Raw genomic sequence first — 25,236 nt, forward strand, 5'->3', positions numbered from 1 at the left:
CACTTTCCATCAAAGTGTACAGCAAAAATATTTAAGCTGGATCTATCAAGATTTTACTATGCAATTACAATAACAAGCAAGTATGGGGTTCTGCTACAGCAAATAAAATAATTTTATAAATAATTAGGCTTTTCAGTGTGTGTTTGATGTTCTTCCTCATTTAAAATAGGATAAATATGGAGAAAGTAAGTAATGAAAGATACCTATGAACATGCTAGTCGGTTTATTACCTTGAAAGCAAAGCCCACCTTGTGAAGAATCTGTTTAATCTCCTTCCAAAAGGATATTTTTCTTTGATCCTGTGCTATTTATTGCTTTTTTAGATTCTGTGGGTTGGTGAAGGAAATTTTGTCTGATGCAGTTGGCAGTACTTTGGAACTAGAAGGAGAAATAGATGGAGACACATTGGAGGTATGTCAAGGGAAAAAGATCCAAGAACTCTGAAACTTGTTCTCCCTCTTCCCTGCACTTTCATATCAGTATGCTAGAAAGATAATAAATAGCATTTAAACTCCTTAATTGTATATGACATTTCAACTCTTAGAAAACTATTGTTCACAAGAGTTGCATTCATTTGAAAAAACACATTTTTAATTAAGTGACACTGTTATTACTGTAAACTGTATAAATCCCTAATGAAGGGTGTTACTGATCTTGTATTTATGTTGCAAACAATCTATAGATGAGAATCATCTCATATCAGCTAGCTTAAGTGGTTAAAAAAGATAAGTTATTAAATAAATTCTAGGAAAAAGCCATTTAGCTTTAGGGACTTCAGTTTTTCTGGCTGGTACCTGATACTATTACTACTCCAGGTAATTTCATTTGATAAGCTTTTTCTGTCACAGACATTTGCAGATATTTAGGATTAGATTAATCCATTGTGCTTTTTACTTGTCACTGAAACATCCATGTTAGGAACCCAGTAGCTATAGGCTTTCTTTATAATCAGTACAGAGGGAAAAAAAAAAAGATACTTGGAAGGGGTATTCACATTTCATGTGGGCTCAGGCTAGAGTTGGTGAATCCATGTCTTCATAAGACACACTGCCTCATAGCAGATGTCCAGATTTGTAGCACTAAGTACATATCCTGTGCTTGTTTATTTGTTTTGAATTCTGAAAAGCCATCATAAAAAGTAGGTTGTAACTTTTATTTGTAGTCAAGCAAATTCAGTCAATTCGATTAATGAGTGTAAAAGCCCTACTGTGGTTTGTTTGAGGTGGGTATCTTCCTTACCGTGTCTCATTCCAGCAATTCTCTTAGGCTTGTGATTCAGAGCAGCTCTTTATCATAGTGAACCTTTTGTAGTACCTGAAGCTTCAGAAGAGGATTAAGAAAGTAGAAGACCCTTTACTGTACTGTTGAATGTAATTGCATATGGTGGGGAAGATGAGTTTTTGCACTGAAGTCTGAGCATAGTCGCAACAGAATTCTCTCCTCAAGTGGAAAGGACAAGATATGCATATCTATTAAGCCCAGCTTAATACGTATATCTGTGGTCTCGGCGCAGGGTCAGGGCTCTGCCTGGGCAAAGACAGGGTATTATCTATAGCTGCAGATTTTACATTGCATACTTATGGCCTTAGCTAATAGCAGGGCAATCTCCAAACAACATTGTCTATTCAACTGTATAATAGTCTCTCAGAGGAAGTGAGCTCAGAAGAAGTGAGCTCAGAAGAAGAGCTTCAGAAAACCGAACGGGAAAAAGTCCTTGAGAATGCACAGCAGGAAACAATCCTGCACAAATCAATGACGTATGGAGAAATTACTACAGAAATTAATTTTAAATCTTTAAGCTATATCATTCTACATATCTTGAAGTTTTCACGATTATCACCCTGTACTTACTGTCTTAGGTCAGGACATTAAAACAGAAATCAAGATACAGAAGGGGAGGATTAATTTGTTTAGCTTATAAATGAGCTAAGACATTTAATGTCTTTCTGCAGCCTGAGATCTTGCATTTAAGAAGAGACAACATGGAAAATGCAGCTTTGTTTGGTCTTGATGGGCTTGACAAGCACAGAGAAAGCAGAAGTTGTTACCATTAATGAAACAACTGTTTATATTTGGGGAAGAGGAAGAAATAATCTTGAGCACAGTTTGGGGGAAGAAAATCTGACTTCAGTCAGAATTCTTATAAGCACGTTGTCCGAAGGGGTTGTGTATTTTGGATTGTGGTATTATTTGAAAGCAAGTACAGTTTAATTCTACAGCTAACAAGGATTTGGAAGGAGAGTGAGTGTGGCAGTTCCTTCTACCTTAGGGTATTCACTTCTGGATATTGATATTGAAGAAGTTCCTATCACTCTAAGAGCACCTGTTGTACCCCAAATAGGATACCCTAGAGATCAGACTCTACCCTACCACGTTGATAACAGAAGGTCAGCTATGAACACTTGTTTACTCATACCTAATGGTTGAATTGCACATCCAATGGATCACATAGTCAGACTTTTGGCAACTAGCAGTGATTTATCCCATCTTTGTAGCTGTTGGAAAGAGAGGAGGCAAATGTGAAGTGGCATCAAGTATATACAAGTTTATTAAGCTATGTACTAAATAGCATTAAACATTCATGTATCATAGGACCCAGACTAGAGAACATAGGTTTCTCCACAGTAATTACGGAGTTGGCTTAGGACCAGTCTGTTGCAGATGGGGTTGCTGTCAGTCTTAAATTCTGCAATGTGACTGCTGTCTTTTTCCTGCACAGTTTTATATCATATAATAGCTGTGAAAGCTGGATATGGTCCTACCAAAGAACCTGACAAGTTTTACATATGGCATGTTGGGTCAGTTACGCCTATCGTATAACAAGATTATGTTATGAACCCTGAAGTGCTGAAACGTGGAAAATGAAACCGTACTAAAGCTGTGCTAACGCAACTTTAGTTCCACTGAGCAGAATATGCTGTTAGGATAAACGACAGACGGTTCTTCTTTAGCACCTTCCACACAGCAGCATGAAACTTGCCCTCTTTGCTGAGGTGAAGAGGGGGGGAATGTCAGTGACACACGGACATTGCAATACCAGAGCTGCAATACGAACTGGAAAGACACTTCAAAGACATAGATCTCAAGGCTGTATTCTGTATGAGAGTGTCTTACTGGATGAAGCAGAAAAAGTGGTCATTGACAGAAATGTCAATAGTTATGGCCATTGTTTTTTTTTAATAGAGAATTCATATGAAGCCACAGAGAATACCCTGCAGTTTTTCCATATGGGACATCCTCTTGGATTTGGAAAGATACTAGAGGAGGTCTGCTTACTCCTGATAATATCTGAGGCTATGAAACCATCCAGTTCCTTTCTTAACTCTTTGCAAAAGTGCTTTTTCAATATCCTTTATCAGTTCCCTGATTTGAATCAGGGGTGTGCTGCTTAGCCCAACTTCCAGAAGAAATTTGGTTTTATTTAGTGTCTGGGATGTACTTTGATTAAGCATCATTCATCAATAGGCTTTTTCACTGACCTTTACAGCAGGACAGCTCTGTGATAAGATCACCATATGGGCAAGACCATGAGGTGGTGTATATTAGTGTAGCTTTACTGAAGTCAGTGAACCAGCAGTGACTTATTCAGCTGGCAATATGACCCAGCATGGTTTCAGCAGCAGTGGAAACCACCGCTTCATATATTTAATCATCTTTGCAGAAGATGAGCATTTTTTTTCACCTTTTGGAAAAGCTCATAAGGGAAATATGTCAGAAATAAGCTTTGCTGCGGCTAAGCTCAATTGAAAGTTTATTAGGGTCTTAAAACAGTGTCCACCCACTGTAATGAGAATGTCACTTTTATCTATTTATTAAACCATTGGTTTCAAAATTATAGGTTATGTTCGATATGTTTATGTATTTTGAAGGCTCTGTCAGCAATTCTTAGAGATGATACCTGAATTTGTTCTTTTGACAGCACTGTTTCATTGAATTTGGTTTAATGCTGTATTCCTTGTTTGGGTGAATGCATTTCGAGGTTGGTTAGGGAAAATTGTTTTGTAAAGCAAGTGACATAGAAATTTTACAAGTTGTATAATGCAGCAGGCTGGTGGGTAACCTACGGTGCTACAGCTATACTGCAGTAACTACTCTGTGCCATACTAACTTAGTATAGTACATACCTGTTGTTAAAGCTCTCTGTAATGTCAAATGTTAGTGATAACAATTTCTGTGCTGCTTTGTTTATCTTTTCTGCTTGCAGTATGAATATGATTATGATGAGAATGGTGACAGGGTAGTGCTAGGGAAAGGTACTTACGGAATTGTTTATGCTGGAAGAGACCTTAGCAATCAGGTCCGAATAGCCATCAAAGAAATACCTGAGAGAGACAGCAGGTAAGACCTAAATTATTGTTATATATACATCACTAATGAAACTGCAGTTGTTTCCTGAAAACTTTGCTCTTATTAGTACATACTTCTATGTGGTTAGTTTACAAAATCCCAGTATACTAAAATTCAATTATTATTTCCTCCTAGTATTCAACAGTACCCTTTTGAGAATAAGGACTTTTTATTTTTAGGAAAAGATATGATATATATCATAAATAATACAGTTTGATAATCTATATGTATATCATAAATTCTAGAATAAGACATATTTTGGGTTTTAAGTTGCAGTTGTATCTCATTTGTATTCTTTTTGGGGAGGGAGAAAAGCATAAAAGGAGTTTCAAAGGCAAAGACAGTACTGTGTAATGATGCAGAAGAAAGGCATGTATAAATTCTTTGAGGGCATGTTTCTCCTTCAGGGTTCCTCTGAGATCTACCTCTGTAGAGGTAGGCAGTCACACTGCATTTTGAAGGTCATGGAATTGGATCAGTATCCCTAAAATCTATTCTGTTTGCAAACTAGCATTTAAGCGTAGCCTAGAACCTTTTCCTGCATCGTGAGATACTCCTTGATTCTTTTTTTTTTTTTAATAGGTATTCTCAACCTCTTCATGAAGAGATAGCACTGCATAAATATTTAAAGCATAGGAACATTGTCCAGTATCTTGGCTCTGTTTCAGAAGATGGATACATTAAGATATTTATGGAGCAGGTGCCAGGAGGTTTGTATCATTATGAGCTTAGTCTCTCAAAGGAATCAAAAGCAGTTGGGACTCTAAACTTAGTGAAAGCAAACAGATAGTGCACTTAATATGTTTGTACACTGTATATGGCTTTTCTGTTGTGGCATTAACTACAGGTGGCATTCCTCTCATATAAAGAATAGATTTGAAGTATACAGGTCCCAGTACCCTCTCCCCTTTCTGTAATAATTATAAACCTAGATAAAAGTAATTGAAAGTATTTGGTGTCAAAACTCATGTGTTATAAAATAGTGGAGTTAGAGATGTATAGTCCATTTAGCCTGAGCATTTGAACGGTGACTGGAGCTTTTGGGATAAGTTTCTGTTGAGCAGTAACATTGAGCAATTAAGTACTATTTTGTAACTGCTGTATTCAAAGCACTGCTATTTCCTAGGTAAATTAGAGATAAAAGTTATATGCTTCCCTTGCTCGTAATTTCCAGTTCTGCTCCTCTAGCCTTCTCTACATTTTAAGACGTGAAGTCCGTCTAGATCCTCTCTAGGTTATATTTCCACCTCCCTTTTGCTATTTGCTCTTCAGTGTCAAATATGTGTCAGAATGAGTGTTAAATTTTTGTATGAATATAATTTGCAAAATAAAAACAGAAATAAGAAAACCAGGAAAAAAAAAGTTCAGGGAAGATCCAGACACAAACATTCAAAGTGTAATTAAATACATCTGGGGCATAGGGAAGTTATTTATTTTTTTAATTCCCATGACCTTCTCACCTGAAAGCTGAGACACTTTGACATGTATGATGCATGCAGATGTGAAGAGTTTATACCAACACTTGCACTTGTTTTCCTGCACTTGTTAAAAGTATCGGCTGGTGTTGTTTCCATACCTTTTTTTTTCTGTTCATATATGCACAGTAGAGTGTGCTGTGATTAGTTGCTAATGTCAAGATATTATTGAACCAATTCAGATATTTTAAACTCTGCAGCCCATCTCAAAAAGGAACCAGCTGTTCAGATTATACAAGATTCTTTGAGAAAACTTCATTTTATAAAGGTGTTGGTGTGGACTGAAAATCCTTTAGCTGAATTTTTCTGGCATTAAGTAGACCCACTGCACTTTGTTTATTATGAGCAGAAAAAGTAAAACTGTCTTTATTTTGCTTCATGATTAAAATATTTGTGTTATTTAAAAAGATATTAGATTTATTACAAGTAGGGGAAGCGTGGATGACCTATTTCCTATTCTGAACATCCATTACTTGGTTTCTTTCAGGAGCTTTCTTTCCCCTGTCTCTGAATATTTCCAGAAATTAATCCCATATTTGCAAGGAAAAGACTCTTTCCTTTTTTCTTCTCCCCTCCCCTCCTCGAGTAAATCAGCTTCTCTTTGCCCATGCATATGTTCATGAAGTATAGTGTGTAACATCATACAGTGTTACTTGTAGTTCTTTATTTCATTAAGGGCTAAATGGTGGCTAGTCCTAGTCTCAACAGTTGTTAGACTGAAGCGAGGGAGATGCAACCTCCAGCCCTGGCATAACATTTATTCCTGTCATGGAGGTGGAAGCTGAGCTGGCAAGAAAGAAAGAACCAGTCAAGAGCAGCAGCAAATTATTTACTTTGAGGGATCTAGCAAGAATTTGGCTTAATTATAGGTACTGCATTTCTCTTGTATTAGGATATTGAGCAAAGGCTTGATCCAGACTTAAATGTTTCACGTTAATTTGGGGATTTTGCTATCTTGATACACTTTCTTCTTAACTCTTGTAGGCAGCCTCTCAGCTCTCCTGAGATCTAAGTGGGGCCCAATGAAAGAACCTACAATTAAATTTTACACCAAGCAGATTCTGGAAGGCCTTAAGTATCTCCATGAGAACCAGATTGTACACAGAGATATAAAGGTAAATTTTCCTTTAGTGTGTCTTTTGTGATTTGCTTTTTATCTTATTTACTTCAGTTAGTTTTACTCTAACCTGAAGTAGAATTTTTAATAGGATTTTATGGAAGCTTAAAAGGAAAGAATAAAACAACCCCTTCTCCCTAGTGCTTCTGGAAAATTCCTTTGTAGAGAGGTATATTGCAAAGATAACTGCAAACTTGAAGGAGTATTGAGATTGGGATTTGGAATCTGTACTCATTTGTCTCCCCTCTCCACTCCCCCTCTCTCTCTCATCCAAACCACAGGGGGATAATGTTTTGGTGAACACCTATAGTGGCGTGGTAAAGATATCTGATTTTGGTACTTCCAAACGGCTGGCAGGAATCAATCCATGCACCGAAACATTTACAGGTAAAACTAATTTAGCAGAGTTTGTAAGGGTTTTGATGATAGATTTAGAGTTAGAGCCAAGAGGTTGTTTGGATTTGTGATGAAAACATGATTAGGTCTCTATTTTCAGGGAAGAGTGAATGGTGTGATCACCATAAACACAAGCTTGCTATCTTTCTTTTTTTTTAATGTAATTTTCTTCCATTTTACTTTTTTTTTTTTAACTTCTTAAGTGTGATGGGGTAATCGTTTTTCTTCTGAGTGTTTTTCATTAGGTAGTAATTGATTTGCTGCAATTATGTTCGGAATATACTTTCAGTTTTGAGGCATTAATTATAAAACCCAACCAACTGGCTAACTTGGTGTTATCAGCAGTAAAAAGAACAGTTACATGAAAATACTAGGCTGGTATGTTACAGAAAAGCTTTCATATACAACAAGATAGTAAAAACTTGCAATATTCAGGGAAAACAAAATTTGCTGAGTAACAGCTGAAACTCCACATTGAAAAATGAATATATGGTCACTTAATTACTCAATTCTTTTATCAGTGGTGAATCATAGAATCATCGAATCATTAAGGTTAGAAAAGACCTCTAAGATCATCAAGTCCAACCATCAACTCAACACCACCATGGCCACTAAACCATGACCCTAAGCGCCTCATCTACACCTCTTTTAAATACTTCCAGGGATGGTGATTCAACCACTTCCCTGGGCCTTGGGTGATATAGCTTACATGATGTTTTCACTTGTTATATGGCCATATGCAGAGGCTGATTATCACAAATCACAAGCCTCATACTGGCCTGCAGTTTAAGACACAGACACAGCCGTCAGTCGTGTGTGGAAGACAGAAGACAACAACCTCCATTTAAGTGATAATCAGGGCTTCCCATTACCTGTCTGGTGGTGAGTCTGTAGTTCCTCCAGCTTTCTTACAAAGGACGCCATGAAAATAAAATTGTTAAGGTTCTGAAATAAGTTACCTTTCTAAGCTTTTTTTACTCCTTATTAGCAAAGCTTGTGAATTGGAAACTGGGCTTATATTACATCATGATCTGAACATGGCATATGATGTCTGCATCAATATCTGACAAGATCAACATCTCATCAGGTGCAGGCATTTGAAACAAATATATTTCCTGCAAAGCTGTAAAGATTTTAGTTAGAATCAAATTAAGTTAAGTTAGGAGTCCTTTAAAGAGAAGAAACAAAATTATTATTTGTCCAGTTCAGAATCATAAATGCAGCATGTGAATGTTTTGTTAAGAATGAAGAGCTACAAGAAGCAATCTCTTCAGTTTATAGATGCTACAACAGATAGATACATAAATGACAGCATGCCTGAACAGAGCTCGTTAAATGCTGGCTTCTGAAGCATTCCTCTAAGGAGTTTCACCCTTTTTTCCAAACAAATTATTCAACAAATAATTTTCTCATGAATCATCTTGCTTATGCAACTGGATGGATAATTCTCAAATATGTACAGGTCTCTTGTGGTATCTGGAAAAGAATATTTTCAGGTTTTGCCTGCAATGTTTGCCCTTGCCGTTTTTGTTAGACTGGTTCAATGCAGTTGCACTCCATGAGAAAGAGATGCACTACCATGTGGTGTGATGTATAGCTATACTGTGCTTCTCATTTCTACAGGATATTCTGAAAACTTTAAGTATATAAAGGGGTTCCATAAGGTAAAAGTTGAAGTCATGGAGGAACACCCTTTTGTGGCTATTGAAAGTCATAGTCCAAAATTTAATTTTGGCCCAGGAAGCCACGACTATGGCTGATTGCTCTTATGATTGGAGCAGATACTAGAGGAAAATCATTCTGTCTTTGCCTGCGTTTTACATACTCCTTAGTGGCTTTTCAGCAACTGGTTGTTATTAGAGGTGATATATGGAGAAATGGTATCTGAAGAAAAGCCACCATACTGTAATAAAAGGAGGTAAATCTTTCCTTGTGCCCTTCTTCTTTGTTCTCCTGCATGTTTGCAGCCATGTTTGTGCCTCAGAGATGTAATTTACCATGAGAATAAATATTTCACTTAAGTTCTTATTTTGGATTTAAAATCAATAAGCAGGTAGCTATAGTCCAGAGGGTCTTAAAAGGTCTCTTGCAATTTGTTTTGTTCCTTAACTCAGTACATAAACTCTGTAGATTTTAGGCATTGTGTAATACAATCACATGATTTGAAGAATCAGACTTCTAGTGGTTTAAACGTTATATCCCTCCATTCAAGACACACAGCCTGAGGGCAAAGCTGTGGCTTGAACTTTTGTTCTACAGCAGCCACACTTAATGAACATAGTAATATCCAATCCCTTTTATCTTCACTAGATGTCCTTTATTTAATAGTTCACAGCTTTACCACAGTGTAATTTTATTGCATTCTTAAGAAGAAAAATAATTTAATTTAAAGATGTCATAACAGAGCTGGTAAGAATTCATGTGCAGAAGTACTGTAGTGTTCGAAACACTCGGAACGTCTATAAGTTTCTGTTGTTGGTACGGACTGTCCTCCTGTAAAGACCCCTTGTTAGCTGTGTTAGTATCAGTGATTCCAAACTGAACCATCTTTGATTTCATTTTTACTGTTCTTTTTGTTTATCAGTATTATAACTAGTATTACAGTCAGATAGTCTACAGGCAAACTTTAGAGACATGCAGATTCATCTGTTAAGAGCCACTATAGGCTTAGGCAGGATCTTATTTTGCCAGCGTGTATAGCTTTAGAAGTTTCAATAGTTAGGTTTGGGTTTGTTTTTTTGTTTTTTTTTTTTTTTTATTGTTTATCTCGGATGGGAGAAATCCCAAGCACATCCAAAAGACTTCCTAGAATTGCAATTTGTGATGGGTTCCCTTATTTTTTTACTTATCATGTAATTGATTTACCTTGATTACAACCTTGATTGTTTTTGTCTAAAACTTGAGGTTTTTATTTTAAAATGTTCTTATCTTTATTATCTTATATTTAAAAAACAGCTTATTTTCAAACTAACTTTTTTAAATTCCCTGTCACTAGTGTTCTCATTATAGGGGTAAACATATGAAAAATTATTCTCATTAAGACTATCTGTCACTTTGCAGGTTTTCATCACTTCTTACGTGCATAATTTTTACAATTTAGTGTCTGCAAAAATTGTTTTATGTAATTTTACCTTCTGAGGAAGCATTTGGATTATGGTGAATATACTTTCAGCAGTTTGAAGCCTTGTATTAGAAAGGGGGAAAAAAGATAGTTTATAGAAGTTTCTGTCTAGTTTTCAGTGCTGATATGGGAAATCAAATATTTTGGCTACACAGGTTGCATTTGACAATTTCTGGCTTGCTTAGTGGTGTGTTAATTCTCTTTAATAAGAACGAAGACTATAAGAGTTGATTATTCTTTTTGTCCTGACTAGGAACCTTGCAGTATATGGCTCCAGAAATCATCGATAAAGGACCACGAGGATACGGTGCACCAGCTGATATCTGGTCACTAGGTTGTACCATTATTGAAATGGCAACAGGCAAACCTCCATTTCATGAACTAGGGGAGCCTCAAGCAGCAATGTTTAAAGTAAGTACAGCTTTTTTGCTACAGAGCTTATGAGTTTGCAAATACTAACTTAATTTTTTAATATTAATTTAATTGGTAATAACCTTTTGTTAAATGGGTTGTTTTGCACAAACCCACAGTCTGACCTGTGTTCTTAACTCTCACTGAATGATCCTTCTCTGCTCTAAGCTGTATTGCTTTAGGGGGTAATCATTTATTTTTGTGCTGGAAATAGGTCATGACTCAGAGCAGCAACCTGAAACATGAGTGAAGGCTTATGAAAACTAATATTCTCTACCCTCTTACTTCTATCATCTCCTGCACTTGGTTTATTATTTCCTTCTTGGCAACCAGTCTCTCCAGTAATGACAACCAAGTTATTTCTGCTCCTTTAAGTTTTTTTTTATAAGCCTCCCTCCCAGAGTGTCTGTTTGCCTTGTCTTTCAAAGGCCCAGTCTCTGCAACATGGTAGGAAGCTATGGCAGAAGGGGGCGGGGGGCTAACTTTCCAAGATTTCTGGTATGTACTGAAGGAGTAAAATACTCTGTATTTTATGTCCTACGTCCTTTGGATCAAAGCTACCTCCTTGGTAAACTGTTGCCTGTAGTACTTTGTTTCTCTTAGCGTATCTGTTTTCAAATGCACAAATTAACACTTGAGAAGAGAATGCTTCAGATAGTTTTGATAATAAATGTGTTTGAAAAAAGTTATTTGTTCTAACTTTCAAACTAACAGTAGTGTAAAAGCTAGGTTGTGGTAATGTGTCAAATATGCAGACCGAAAATTGTTGATTCTTCCACTGGCTTGCAGTAGACCTTTAGTAAAGTACTTAAGTTTCACTTATGCTTCAGAGTCCTCATTCTTCTTACAATGGGGAAAATATCACATCCATAAGCCAGAAAACTGCTTTTAATTATCAATATTGTTAATTCTTTTGTGTATGTTGTTGAAAGTCACTGTGTGAGCATTAGTATAATTATTAATGGAACCGTGGTAGCAAAATCAGATCTTTATCAATAAGTGTAGTAAGCTGGGCTGCAATTCAACCATGCGTCATATACTAGGCCTGTAAGTTGTCCCACACACCACAGCTAAAAGGCAAAGAGAGGGATGGTTATGGGTTTTGATGTAGTTATTTCAACGGTATAATACGTCACCTTGGTGCTGTCAACTTGTGACACTACCTCAAAAGAAGCTGCCTGGGTGAACATGGTTTGGTTCACTAAAGCTTTCCCGAGGGAACCATGGAAAGAGACTTTTTTCCACACCGCTGTAAATGTCAGATACGGTTCTGTCGGCAGATGCCTTTTCATCTTATGTATCTGGCATGTAGCTGAACTGTTCAATGACTTACACGTCTTATTTTTCAGCATAGTTTATTGAACTGTTAGAAAGCACTGGTTCAGTTCTGGGTGCTCGACGAGCTCTGCGCAGGCTCACAAGGTGAGCTCTGGCAGGTTTGTGCATGTCCCTATGTCCTGCCCATAAGCACTTCCAGGCCACAGAGTTGCGTTCTGAAGTCTCAGAATTGATATTTTTAAAAATACATTGCTTGCCCTTCTTTCTTCAAGGATGTGGCAGAGTTTTTAGCATTGTTATTGCAGACTGTGTTAATGTGCTACAGTTAGGCATTTGTTTTTGTTTTCCATTTCTTGGCTTTGCTGGGACCTGCTTGGAACTGCCTCTTGCTGGGCACCATAAATTACAAACTGCGGTTTCTTTTTGCTGTATAATAAAAGTAAGGAAGCCGGAAGCTAGGTTTGAAGCCAGGAATGAAGCAGGCCAACGGGGCAGGCATGTAAAAAGAACAGAAGCCTGGAAAACTTGGGATATTGAACTTTTGAGGTCCCCACCTCCACAAGTGCACATTCTGTCGTGCATAGGGCAGGTGAGGAGCAGGAAGGTCTAAGTCTGGCTGTGCAGTCACTATAGAAATTGCAAATGACCAAAGAGTTGAACAAAGTAGAGAAAAGGGGCTAGAGTGCACCGAGAACTGGAAATAATTCCGGCTGAGTGTACGTTTTGTGGTATTTCATCTATGAGCATAGTATGTGTGCATCTTGTTCTGTGTGAAAGGAGTGCAAACAAATGACATTCAATGGAGATAAAGTAAACTAACATGGCCACAGAGTTGCCGGATGCCTGCAACAAAACGTATTCTCATTGACCCACAGAGATTAAGATAAGATCAGAGACATGCATTCAAATTTCCCAGCCCTGGTTAGGACTGTCCTGGGTTTTGTTCAGTGCGTAAGGGTAAAACCTGGCACCAGAGTGCTATCAGCTTGTGCCACTGCCCCAGCTGAAGCTGGCTGTGTGAGCCTGTCCCCACAGTGCACGAGGAGGAGTGGGCTGACCATGGAGATGGGCATGTCAGGAGCAGTTGTCAGAGCACAGCTGACAGAGACAGGCTGTCTTCTCTCTCTGCTCCAAGGCAAAAATCTTGCCGGGCTGATGTTTTGAAGTTGCAAAACTATATACCCCATTTATGAAGCACTGTCCAAAATGCGCATGGGGTTTTACAAATCAGATAAAGATGCTCCATCAGACAAGGTAAATGTATAGATGTTGTATCCTGTGCCAGCAGCACATAACATCAATTTATTTATTTATTTATTCAATTTCTTTATTAAATACATCAATTTAATTACAGAGGTTATGTATATTTTTTATATATATATAAGTTGTGTATATTGAAATATACGTATATATATAAGTATATAAGTTGTATATTAAAGTTTTGTATTAAAAATGTTACATGCAGGAAATACTGAGTTTTGAGTGTGCTTAGAGTCATGGTTTGGAAGGGCTTAATGCATTATTAGCATTTTATATTCTGCACTGTCATTCGAACAGAAGCACGACTGCTCAGCATTTTTTGCTTCAGCTTGTATTGAAGCTGAATCGCTATTGTGAGTGCCTAATGGTGCCACAGTGTGTTAATGCAGCTGTATAATGAGATTATTTAAACAACTCTTCATTTTAGCAAGCAGCTGGCACTTGTTTAACTGCTGGGCTACTATCTCCCTTGTGGCCACCATCTTTCTGCTTGTCCTCCAGAGCCTGTTTCATGTAAAGATCCTGAGACGACAAGCCATAATCTTGCCAGATACCTGGCATATAGTGCACTTGTGTTACACAACGCTCGCTTCAAAACATTTATGCCAAGCTGGCATTACAGAATAAGAAGGCAGTGAAGGAGCTGGAAAAATCACTAGGGAGCAACCTGTAGAAGCATGTTTTTCATTACTTAAAGAAACAGTGGGGGGTCTCGTTAAACCTTTGGACATCACGTGATTTTCAGTTAAATAACACTGAAAGGCTAGGGAAGACATCTGGCCCGAGTGCCAGGGGTGGTGACAAGGTCTGGCAAGGTCATCGTGAGCATTCGTACAAGGAAATCTGGCAGCGGCAGGAGCAAAACAGGTGCAGGCCCTAGGCAGTCGGTGCTGGAGGAGGAAGTTAGTCCTGTTCCTGGGCACGAATGTGCTGGAGGAGTCAGCAACGGAGAGACACGGTACCGGGCAGGGGTGATGGGAAGCGTATGCAACAGCCGGAGGGATTGCAGTTCTCAATGTTGGTAGGAGAAGCAGCATTCGAAGCACGTGGTGTGGATAATGTCCAGATCCCGAGATTGCCTGAAGGTAGATGGTTGGATACATCCATAATTTGGCATTTGTGTAATACCACATGGACATTCACACCATGTTTACAATGAAGTAAAACAAGATCAGAGCCTTGTCACTTCGCTGCTCTATGTGGGTACCTGGATCGCTCCTTTTCCACGAGAGTCAGCAAGAGTGTGAGAGATCATACTAAGCTTTGGCCCATGGTCTCCTTGCAGTTGTTTAGCAAAATTACTTAGTAAAAATAATTTGTACCTGTGTTTTACTTGCAGGTTGGAATGTTTAAGATTCATCCTGAAATTCCAGAATCACTGTCTGCTGAAACAAGGGCCTTTATTTTGCTCTGTTTTGAACCTGACCCTAGTAAACGTGTTACAGCATCTGATTTGCTCAGAGATTCCTTCCTGAAACAAGTAAACAAGGGCAAGAAAAGCAGAATTGCATTCAAGCCTTCAGGTAAGGAATTATCAGCCAAATCCAAGTCAACATCATCATTAAGTGTTATATAGAAGATTATCATTAAGCACTCTCTTTTACTAAGGACGTTTCTTGTGCCAGGAAAGCAGCAGGAACTCAACTGTTGAAAGTGCCTGTGATTTGTAATTAGACATACTTAAATTTAATGATTCCCACAAAATATGGTGACTTGCTTATTTTGTGTTTTGCTTGCTGAAAACTCCCAGCTCCGTATTTCCTCTCCCCCAAAATAAATGCCTCATTCATAGTAAATTAAAATTAGAAAAATAGCATTTGGTGAAGACCTTCCAAAGCAATTCTGTATTTTAGATTATATACACTTCAGAGATCTAAGTTTTAGAGTCTTAGATCTCTAAGTTTAGAGTAGGTGCTTGGCACCTGAAAATGTGGGTCTACAAGGGTCAGCATTTTCAAACTTGATACGTAACTTGGAAATTTGGCACTTAGGTGCTGAAGTAGCTGTTTAGCGGGTTGTTTTGTTTTATCTGCCTAGCGTGTTCGTCCCCCCCTCAATATAACAGCCACTTTCTCAATGGTAATATAACAAATCTTAATATAGACCTGCCAAATAAATAATTAGTGTTTAAAGGAACTGTCCATTTAAAAACAAGCAAAACCATTGGTCTTGCTGCTTCCTTCCCGTCTGCATACACACATGCACACACTCCCAATGCAAATTGAATTGCTTCCCTTTTTGAGCTTTTTCCCCCAGTGGGAAACATTTGAAAGAATGGAATTCTAAGGGGAAAAACTAGCAAAGAATTTATAACATTGAGCTGAACTGGTTTCAGCAAGGAAATGGGCATCATCTCTTGTCCTGAGGGGCACTGAGAACTGCAATCCCTGCAGTTACAGTGGGATAACGGGAGAGCTCAACCAGGGCGGTGGCAGTCAGGAGCTATTGGCAGGCCGTAGCCTTCTGCCCCACTGCAACAGTGCTCTCTGGCGGCCTTTTCAGCACTTGACTGAGGGCATTTTCCTGGAAAAATTGTGTGGCATTAGAAAGGGTTGAGCTTGCCTTGTTAGCTGCCCTGGGAGCAACAGGCTCTTTTCCAAATACCAGGAGAAGTGCAGCTCTCCTCTGCATCCCCTCCCTCCCCCTGCCTTCCTCCTTTCTTCTCTTCTGCCACTCATTGATGCGGTTATGGGGCTCCTTCAGATGGCCTGAGGATCTGGTGCTGCAGGGTTAAGCACTAGGCTGCGGCAAGAAGCAAGCTCAGTGATGGCCATGGACATGCGCAGAGTGGGCAAATGCTATGAAAACTGTCTATTGGGTGAGGGGAGGGAAAGGCAACATGGCTGCAGCCGAGTGTGGGCTTCGCTGCACTGGAGCTGCGGAAAGCTGTGCTGGCTGCTGCAGCCTTCTCCAAGGGGAGTTCGGGGCAGTAAGGCAGGTCCTGGCCCAGCAGTTGCCACAATCTCAGCTGCAGCAGTTCGCTCTGTCTCCTCCCTCTACCGTTTCCCTCACCGCCAGTTTCCTCAGCTTTGTCCTCATCTTCCCATCCTTTTTTCTTTCCAATAATAAAGGCAGCCCAGAGCAAATCTCAGCCTTTACTCTTGGAACAGCAACTTTCAATTTTCTGTACTGCTGAGACGCCTTGAATGAGTTCTCACAAGGTGACATACGTTGTTTCATTTCTCTGCCTGTTTAACCTCAGCCATTTGAACATCAGTCGTGTACCATGGAGTATGTCAGAGCTTTCTGAACAACTTTTAAGTTCTAGCTCTCTTCCTCCCCCACCTCCACGTAATTTGTAGTGACAAGCATCAAAATCTTTTGTGATATTTTAGCTTCGTGGATGTGTGCACTCTGAGTTGACAGAACTTCCTTACCTTTCCTATCACACAGCTGCAAAGTGGCAATCAGGATTATAGCAAGCTCCCAATATCTGTTATTTTTTTATTTCTTCTTACTTTCAAGATGAGTTGGAAAGGGACAAGAGATTTCCTTCAGGCTAGTGCTAAGAGAGAGAGTCCTTACTGAGGGTAAGGGGACACGCGAGCGAGGCAGATGCCTCGGGTGTTGGAGAAGGAGCAAATATATGGCCATTAACAGCATCTGGCAGAGGTGAGGAAGGCAGGTAGCAGAGTGCTCTCTGCTTAGAGATATGGCTGGTGGAGCAGCTGATGGTAACCTGTTGGTTTGATTCAGGCTCTTTAAACAGCTGTATATCCGGTTGTACCACTTTGTGAGACCACCAGCAAGAGGGAGTGTGTGTATATATACATATGTGTGTGTGTGCGTGCAAGAGACAGTAATAAAATGGCATTTCATATGAGTATCTAGCTGCTTTGCTCTCTTTGGGTTCAGCAGTTAGCTTGTTCACACATTTTATTGCTTACGCATATAATGATTTTGAGTTGTATTGCTGCTTCCTGTCGACAAGGTTCCCTGTCCCTCAGCCATTTTGCAAAATGAGATCTTGATATCATTGAAGATGGTCAGGGCTGTTTTAAGCACGTTGCCCTTCCTGCCTAGTTCTGTTACATGTTTTACAATGTCTGTTCCTAGATTACAATCGTAATACATCCCTCCCACTGCTGATCCATGGAGAACAGGCTGGCAGTAGCAGCAGTGAGCATGGCTCTGTTTCACCAGACTCTGATGTACAGCATGACATGTTTTTCGAAAGGCCAAAGAGATCCATTTCAGAGATTCAGACAAAGCATCCCATTTCTCATTTACTGAGGTAAAGCATTTGCTTGTGGCTTGACACCCGTAGGGATTATGTGGATTTCATTCACATGATATTTTATCTGAGGGCTATTTTTTCACATAATGACTAGATAAGCAGGTGTGTTTAACAGCAAGCGATTTGTATCGGCAAGTTACCAGTTAATTTAAATATAGTCTATATTTGTTTAATGAAAAATGATTCTTTCTCCTTAAGGTTTCCACGCATTTATATATTTTTCCCTCCCCAGTGAATAAATGTCAGTCATCTTATTGACTGAGTGGATATGGATTCAGGAGTTAGTGGAAGAGTTGACCCTTCCATGTACTCATTAAAAAAAATGTGGGTAAGGGGCAGCAGATAGTTCTGCTGATGAGAGAGCACAAAGCAATACTTTCAAATGAGTATGTTACAGTATGGGGCCAGAAAAAATGAATAGTTATCTCAGGCCAGGGTTTTCAGCTTTCCCCCCCAAAGCTGAACCAGTGCTGGATGACATTAATGCCGGCTTCTTAGTGGGACGAAATCAGCTTTGTGCTTTCGGCGTCAGTGAGGTTTATGCCAGCTGAGGATCTGAGCCATCTTCTGTCTCAGAATTAGTGTTTAGCAGTCTGATCAATCTACTGCTGTAGTTTAACTCACTTTTTAACCTCCAAAGTATCCCTACTCGCTTCTGACAGTACTGCCGTGTTGCTAATGCTGAGGTCTCTCTTGTGCGTGTGGTCCGGTTGCTGACACAGCGTGCCTGATGAGGGCTCGGCCTCAGAGGACAGGAGCGCCTCTCCTTCCGTTGAGGATAAGGATTCTGGTCTGTTTCTGCTGCGGAAGGACAGTGAACGCCGAGCAATCCTATATAAAATCCTTAAGGAAGAACAGAATAAAGTTGCTTCCAATTTGCAGGACTGTATTGCACAGGTAATTTCACTTCAGCTCTCCTTTTCCCATGTCAAAAGGAAAATGACAAGCTAGGGAGTATCAGTCCTTTTCTGAAAGCGAAGGTGCTTGGATTGTTCCTTCTGAACATCTTTAATCTCTGAGATGTGTAACTGTGTGAGCCGTTTGCTGTTGTCTGAAGGGATAGCAAACACCACCTTTTGCCTGCTGCTGGGCTCTTGGTTTTTTTGGAGGGGGAGGTTTGGGGCATTTGATGTGGGGTTGGGGGCTGAGGTTGGTGGGTTGGGGTGGGTTTGATGTTGTGTTTTATTCTGGCTTTTGAGGACATGGAAATGGAACACCAGGTAGTAATAGGTATTATTTGCTTTAAGGATAGAGAACTGATGAACAATTTTTAATTCAAAATATATGTAAACTAGGTGCCCAGAATACAGTACATGAATCTTAAAAAAGCTAAGGTAGATTTTCTGTAGAGGGAAGAGTTGAGTGGGAAGGTTTAGTGACTGTAAAGAGGAGCAAGAAAAATCGTATGTTCAGTCAACCCATAGCCAAGCAATGCCACACACCAGTAACAGAGTTGATTGCTTAGCCTTTTCTTCTTCATATCTGCTTCTAACGTGCCACTGACGTTATCTATTCTTACCAAAGCTATGGTTTTTCACCTGGACTGCATTCACATGAAGGGGAGCCTGCTGGCTCTTCTTGCGGTATCCCCAGCCAGCTGTTGGCCTCAGCGCAAAGATGCTTGCAGCTGGCAGGGCCCTGCTGCTCCTGGGGCAGCTCCAGCCGAGCCCGGCATGGGCAGCCAGCTCCACACAGCGCGGGGGTTTGCTTCTCCCCCGTGACTCGCTGCCCCTGCAAACTGCCTGAGGGTGCAGATCGGCTCGCCCCAGACCCTGGGGGTTCCTTTACAGGCCCAGGAGAAAGGCCCACAAACTCAGGCTGGGGAAGCAATTGGGGTAAATTCCTGCTCTGAGCTTAAACTGCAAAATAGCTTATAGCGTTAGGGAGGACTAAAAATTCATACATGAGATGTTAGTCAGAAATAACCAGGGCTCTAAATATTTTCTAGGATAAAGAAGGATTATTTAGTAACAGCAAGTCCTACCTCAGTCTCCAGCTGTTTTGCAGCACTGCTGTAATCATCTCTTTTCCATAATTTCTGTAATACTTCTCCCTTTACCTTTTAATTATACAGGTTGTTGTTCTTACAGGCACTTGGATGGCTTTAACTGTAGGGGTTATGGACTGCAAATCATAGAACAAACACTTCAGTCCTATCACTGTGTAATCTTAGACCTTTTTCTGACTTAGGATAAATGCATATATAAACATATTTTTTTGCCTAAGGAAATCAAATGTCTGTATAATTAGATATAAGTCCAGAGTCAGCTTATTGAAAGGGTAGCATCTAAAAAATATGGGTCTCTTGTCGACTCACTCTGCTGTTTTTAACGGAGGAGAACTGCCCTCTGCAGTACATTGCAGAAATGTGTAGATATTATCATCTGGACCCTCTTCCCTTTGTGATAGCTACAGTAGCAGTAGACTTAATTTATTTTTTGGAAAATAGGAATTACTATTAAAAACATTTTAGTTAGAAAAAGGTAGAAAATAAAGGCTTTGCAGAAACAAAAGTTATGAGATTTCTGTGCATCGGTGTGAAATATACATGGGCAAAGCTATAAATTGTAACCCTAAAAATACTAATGCTACTAATTAGATGCTTAATGACTCTGGGATTTACTTGATATACATTCGTTATCTTTTCTCCAGAGCTCTGAAGAACTGCAACTTTCAGTGGCCCACATCAAGCAAATTATTGGGATTTTAAGGGACTTCATACGCTCTCCTGAGCAGAGGGTGATGGCTTCTACGATATCCAAGTTGAAAATGGATTTGGACTTTGACAGCACTTCAATCAATCAAATTCATCTGGTGCTGTTTGGATTTCAGGATGCGGTGAGTCCCTTGCCTAGCACAGGGGGAGAGGAATTCTTCCTGGACAGCTTCTCCACTCTTCCTCACTCCTCTTCCTTCTTACTCTGCTCATGTGGAACAGCCATTTTCTGCCCCAGTTCCTCAGAAGCTCCCATGCTTGCTGGGGAAGGTGGGAGGATGTGGGCAGTATGGAGTAGACAAAGCCCTGGTGATTGAAAGACTAAAGATGTCTGAAGGTCAGGTTCTGCCTGGTGACCTGTGGATCACCAGTGCTGAAAGTTCCCTTGCTCTAGGAGGAAGCCTGGGGTGTAGCCCCGGGCGCTAGACAAGCTCTTCAGAGGGGCTGTCCCGTGGCTGGACACAGAGCCCTGATGTGTTGGAGCCTCAGTGAGCTTCAGGTGGGCACTCCCAGGTAGGCCTTGAAGCCAAGGGTGGTGGTGCTTGAAGGGCTGCCCATGCACTCTCCGCACGCTCTCATGTTTGTTCTGGAGCCTTCGTTTATTTGCTGTTCTACCTCCCCTTGGACTGTAGAGGGGCTTCAATGTCAGTCTGGGTACAGTTTGAAAGCTCTAGCCTGAAACTGTCAAATCTGTTGTGTAGACTTTCAAAGGTGTGCGGGTTTTAGTGACTCCTGCAGTTGTTACTTTATAAAACTTCATCTGACTATTGAAAAACAAGATTCTCTTTCCTAAGGTGTAAGCAAATGTTGTTTGCTGCTGCTTTTACTTGCTTATTTATTTATAGGTGAACAAAGTATTAAGAAATCATTTAATAAGGCCCCACTGGATGTTTGCAATGGATAACATAATTCGCCGTGCAGTCCAAGCAGCAGTCACAATTCTTATTCCAGGTAAATCAAAGCAGCTGAAAATAATCTTTTCTTAAAAAAAAGATTCGCATATTGAAGAGTTATAGCAAACGGAACAGTTTAGATGTTTAATCTGTCAGGATGCCATTAACCGCATCCCATGTGCCACTACATCAAAGGCACAGGGTCAGGATGTTGTACAGAAAGAAGGGTTGATCTGGAGGATTAATGCTCTACTTGCAGTACAAAAGCACATAATGAGGAGATAACCAGTGGTTCTGCACCACCAGTGTGGTTCAACCATGACAAAAAAAGGCAAGCTAAATTCAGTCCAAGGTGGAGCTTTTCTAGTAAGAAAGAAAATGACTCTGTACAGTATTTTAATGAAATCCAAGGTGGGTAACACTGCACAGGTCTGGTCATGTGTTCTGAAAAATGATTACTGAGCTGTGGAACAGATGCAGAGAAGGGAGTGCATTAATATGAGGAGGAGTATGATTTTGGCCTACAGATTGATAGTAGGAAAAATCACCACCACCGAGGAGGAGGAGGATAAATGATGAAGAACCGTCTAGGAATAAGTCCAAGTCGGAAATTTGCAAGTAGTTTTATAACTCTTTGAAGTGCTGAGCACCCCTTCCAGTATGAGAATATCCTGAGAGCACTTAGTGATGGTGAGCCCTTTTAGTCCACAGTTGCTTTGGCTTTCAAGCCAAATCGGCCAAATTTTTTAGGACTGACTTTGTAGGAGAAGAATGCCAGCTATTCTATGGTGGGAAGGGTGGACACCTGCAAGCAAGTTCTGAGAGAACTGAGGAAGGCTTCGCAAGCTCTTTGGTCCAGGGCATTAGGGGAAAACAAGGTGGTTTTTTTTTTCTTTTCTTTTTTTAAAAAAGCAAGCTTTCTCATTAATACATTTTATTAACTATCCTATAATTCATTTAATCACAAATGTATTTGTCATCTCTACAGCTGTAATCTACAGCTACTTACCTCTACTGGTACGCTACAGCTGAGCTATTACAGTGCCACTCATTTTAGAATTGATGCCAGAGAATCTGTGGTCCAGCTGGCATGAGGCTTTGCTATTCCCCTGCTCAGTACTGTAAGAAAGCCGATCGTGCAAACAGTCCACTTCCTTAGCTGAAGCTCCCCCCCCCGCAGGAATAAAGAACAAACTGTAGTAGCTCTGAAGACAGACTTTTGTCCAAAAAGTTCTTATTCTTACACTGTTTCATTTTACCAGAGCTTCGAGCTCACTTTGAGCCAGCATCAGAAACCGAAGGTGGGGACAAGGACGGTGATGAAGTGGAAGACAGTTACCAGCCCACTGAACAAAATGGGGCTGAGGATCCCACCATCACATCAGGAGTCAGCACCCTTAGTTCTGTGGTGTCACATGAGGCTCAGCAGCAGCTTAGCCTGGAGTTGGGCAGACTGAAACAGGAGACGTTAAGGTAAGCCTCCTATAAAGACCATGGATTTATTTTCAGGCAGTCTTCGAAAAGCTCTCAGATGTTGCTTTCTACAGTGAGATGTACATACATAACATAAATACTGCTCACCTGGTATGACTGCCTCGTGATAAAACAGACCTTCCAGGAACACAAATGGACTCGGAATACGCTGGCAGCACCGGTATGACAACTCAACAGCCTTCACTACAACTTTTGTTTCTGTGTAATTCATTTTTTAATTGCAGAATGCCATGTTGGATTTCTACTGTTAAGTAATTAGGCTTGTGCAACTGTGCTGGTTTCCTTCCTACTTCCTCAGCTCCTTGGATGCCACCTGACCCAGTGGCAGTGTCCTCAAAGCTGTTCCTGCAAGGAAAGGCCAGAGCAGCTCTGCCCTGGCCCACGGGAAAGGCTGCCCACTAATTAGCACAAGCAGAGCGCAGCAGAGCCCCTGTCCTATTTCTCATGGGTTACATCTGTAGGCTGCTGCCAGTGTGTTAACAGCTGAAGGTCCCATTCTTCTTTATGGATGTGATGTAAATCTGTGATCAGAAAGTCCCTGGTAAAACATCAGGGTAATACTGTTCAGCAGTAAATTGTAGTGTAAAGGCAGCAACTCTGCCCAGGGAGGCTGCAGACACAATAGGAACAGAATTTACAAGCTATTTACTAAATTCTGCAAAGACGAAAGCCTTAAAGTGCTACCACTAAGCTGAGTCTCAGACAACCAAAATGAAAGCTGTAAGCCATAAAATATGTTACTGAAGAGATGATTATCTCTCAAGTGTCTCTGTCCTTTGGTAGTCACTAGAAATGATAAATATTTTTTTCAGCTAGACTTATTCTCGCTATGGTTGTTTGATCTCTCTCATATGCCAACAGGCTTCTGGGAAACCTAGTTCAGAAGGAGAAAGAATATCAGACCCTCTTACGACAATCTTTGGAGCAAAAAACTCAGGAATTACACTTGCTTCGATTAAAACTTAAACCTGAAGGTATGAAGAGATACTGCATACTTTGACAGTTGCACACAAGTGTATTGCATCATGTGTTTGTTTATTTGATTTGGCTCACGGTAACTTAAAAGACTGTCTATTTTAAGCTTCAGTAGTTTGAAAACCATCACTTTTGCCCTAGTTTTGAGATGTATTAACCTATACTTTTGTTTTCTATTAAAGACTCTCAATGGTCTGCAGCAACTTTTAGAGAGAATGCAGACCCTGAGCTCATGAACTGGCTGAAACAACAAGGAGCAGACTTGGATGCAATTAAGAGGGTAAAAAAAAAAAAAAACTGAAAAAAAAAAAATCACCTTTTAAAAAAGGTCATTGTAGTGATAATTAGCAGTTTGGTTTCAAAGAAGGAACATTAATTTAGGAATAAATTTGCCTTTTAGTTTGCTGAAGAAGATTATACACTAAGTTCTGTCCTTAATGATGTCACTAAAGATGATCTGCGGTATCTTCAACTGCGGTAAGAAAGTACTACTTAGTTCATTGTTAAGGGCTTAATTAAAGTAATTTGTAAAAAAACTTCTTCAGAAGTTAGGTTATTCAACTAGGTCAGTGGCAACGGCTGTGAATTTCATCTCTGATTTTCTGTTAAAGTTTTTCACATCTTAACTGACACAGCATAACAACTACACCTAGGGTGCTTCAAGCCATCTAAGTTTTGGCATTTATCAGGGTTGGGAACTATATATAATCATACAGCAAATAGCCATAAAGAACTTATTTTTTCCTACCTGTTGATTCAAGTCCTTTCATCATCATTCTGTTAACCCCTGGCTGAGCTAGAAGAAGTTGTTTTAGCCATAACCTTAAAGTAGTGTAGTGTTTTCTATGTACTGCTGCAATTAGTATATCCTTGGGATCTCTAGATTTTACTTCTTGCTCACTTTAAAGTAATGGAGATGAGGGAGTTTTCCCTAAACTGTTCTCCATTCTTCTTCATACAGGGGTGGTCTTCTCTGCAGGATTTGGAATGCAATATTAAAGCACCGACAAACATCTGGCAAGACCTCAGTGCAGAAGATTAAAGCTTCGGAAGGAGAATATGCGATGGGAATAAGCAAATGAAAGATACATTCCTAACACTTAAATTATTAGATGTATATATGTATGTACAGTGGCCTTGCAGGTTTTGCACAATTATGTAGCTTGTTTGACCATCAGTATAATACAGTGACTAGTAACAGCTTTTAAGTCGGTGTCAATGCACTTGCATTATTTATGATAGAGTAATGCAGAAGTCAAATGCCTATCGATGTCATATAAAGCATTAGCCAAGGGAAACAAACCTTTTCTGCAAACAGGTACCACGCGCCTGGATTGGCTTTAGCATTGTGAAAACTGTGAACTTAAAATGTGTTACAGTTCTGCTGGCTGATGGTTTGAGCAGGGAGAGGATACGCTAGAGCATATGTCACCTCTTCATAGATGAATGTATATAGCGTTTTGTATTAAAGCTACTCTCACTGGACTACTAAGAAAAGCCTGGTGTGATGTTTCCA

The 25,236-nt window shown here is 39.9% G+C and overlaps 1 protein-coding gene across 1 annotated transcript in view; it reads left to right on the forward strand.

Annotated features, from left to right (window-relative positions):
- The window catches only part of MAP3K15 (mitogen-activated protein kinase kinase kinase 15), a 95,401-nt gene extending 70,184 nt beyond the window's left edge, over nt 1–25,217 (forward strand). Inside the window, exons 14-29 of the mRNA XM_075175277.1 lie at nt 324–411; nt 4,205–4,338; nt 4,930–5,057; nt 6,807–6,937; nt 7,221–7,326; nt 10,710–10,867; nt 14,745–14,928; nt 17,462–17,639; nt 18,365–18,539; nt 20,295–20,480; nt 21,204–21,309; nt 22,514–22,724; nt 23,607–23,719; nt 23,903–24,000; nt 24,121–24,197; nt 24,682–25,217. Coding sequence (XP_075031378.1) covers nt 324–411; nt 4,205–4,338; nt 4,930–5,057; nt 6,807–6,937; nt 7,221–7,326; nt 10,710–10,867; nt 14,745–14,928; nt 17,462–17,639; nt 18,365–18,539; nt 20,295–20,480; nt 21,204–21,309; nt 22,514–22,724; nt 23,607–23,719; nt 23,903–24,000; nt 24,121–24,197; nt 24,682–24,802 — 2,194 coding nt within the window. The 3' untranslated portion in view covers nt 24,803–25,217. The remainder of the gene's footprint in view (nt 1–323; nt 412–4,204; nt 4,339–4,929; nt 5,058–6,806; nt 6,938–7,220; nt 7,327–10,709; nt 10,868–14,744; nt 14,929–17,461; nt 17,640–18,364; nt 18,540–20,294; nt 20,481–21,203; nt 21,310–22,513; nt 22,725–23,606; nt 23,720–23,902; nt 24,001–24,120; nt 24,198–24,681) is intronic.
- Nucleotides 25,218–25,236: the final 19 nt, after the last annotated feature.

The sequence above is a fragment of the Calonectris borealis genome, chromosome 1, assembly GCF_964195595.1.
Source record: "Calonectris borealis chromosome 1, bCalBor7.hap1.2, whole genome shotgun sequence".
Lineage (NCBI taxonomy): Eukaryota > Metazoa > Chordata > Aves > Procellariiformes > Procellariidae > Calonectris > Calonectris borealis.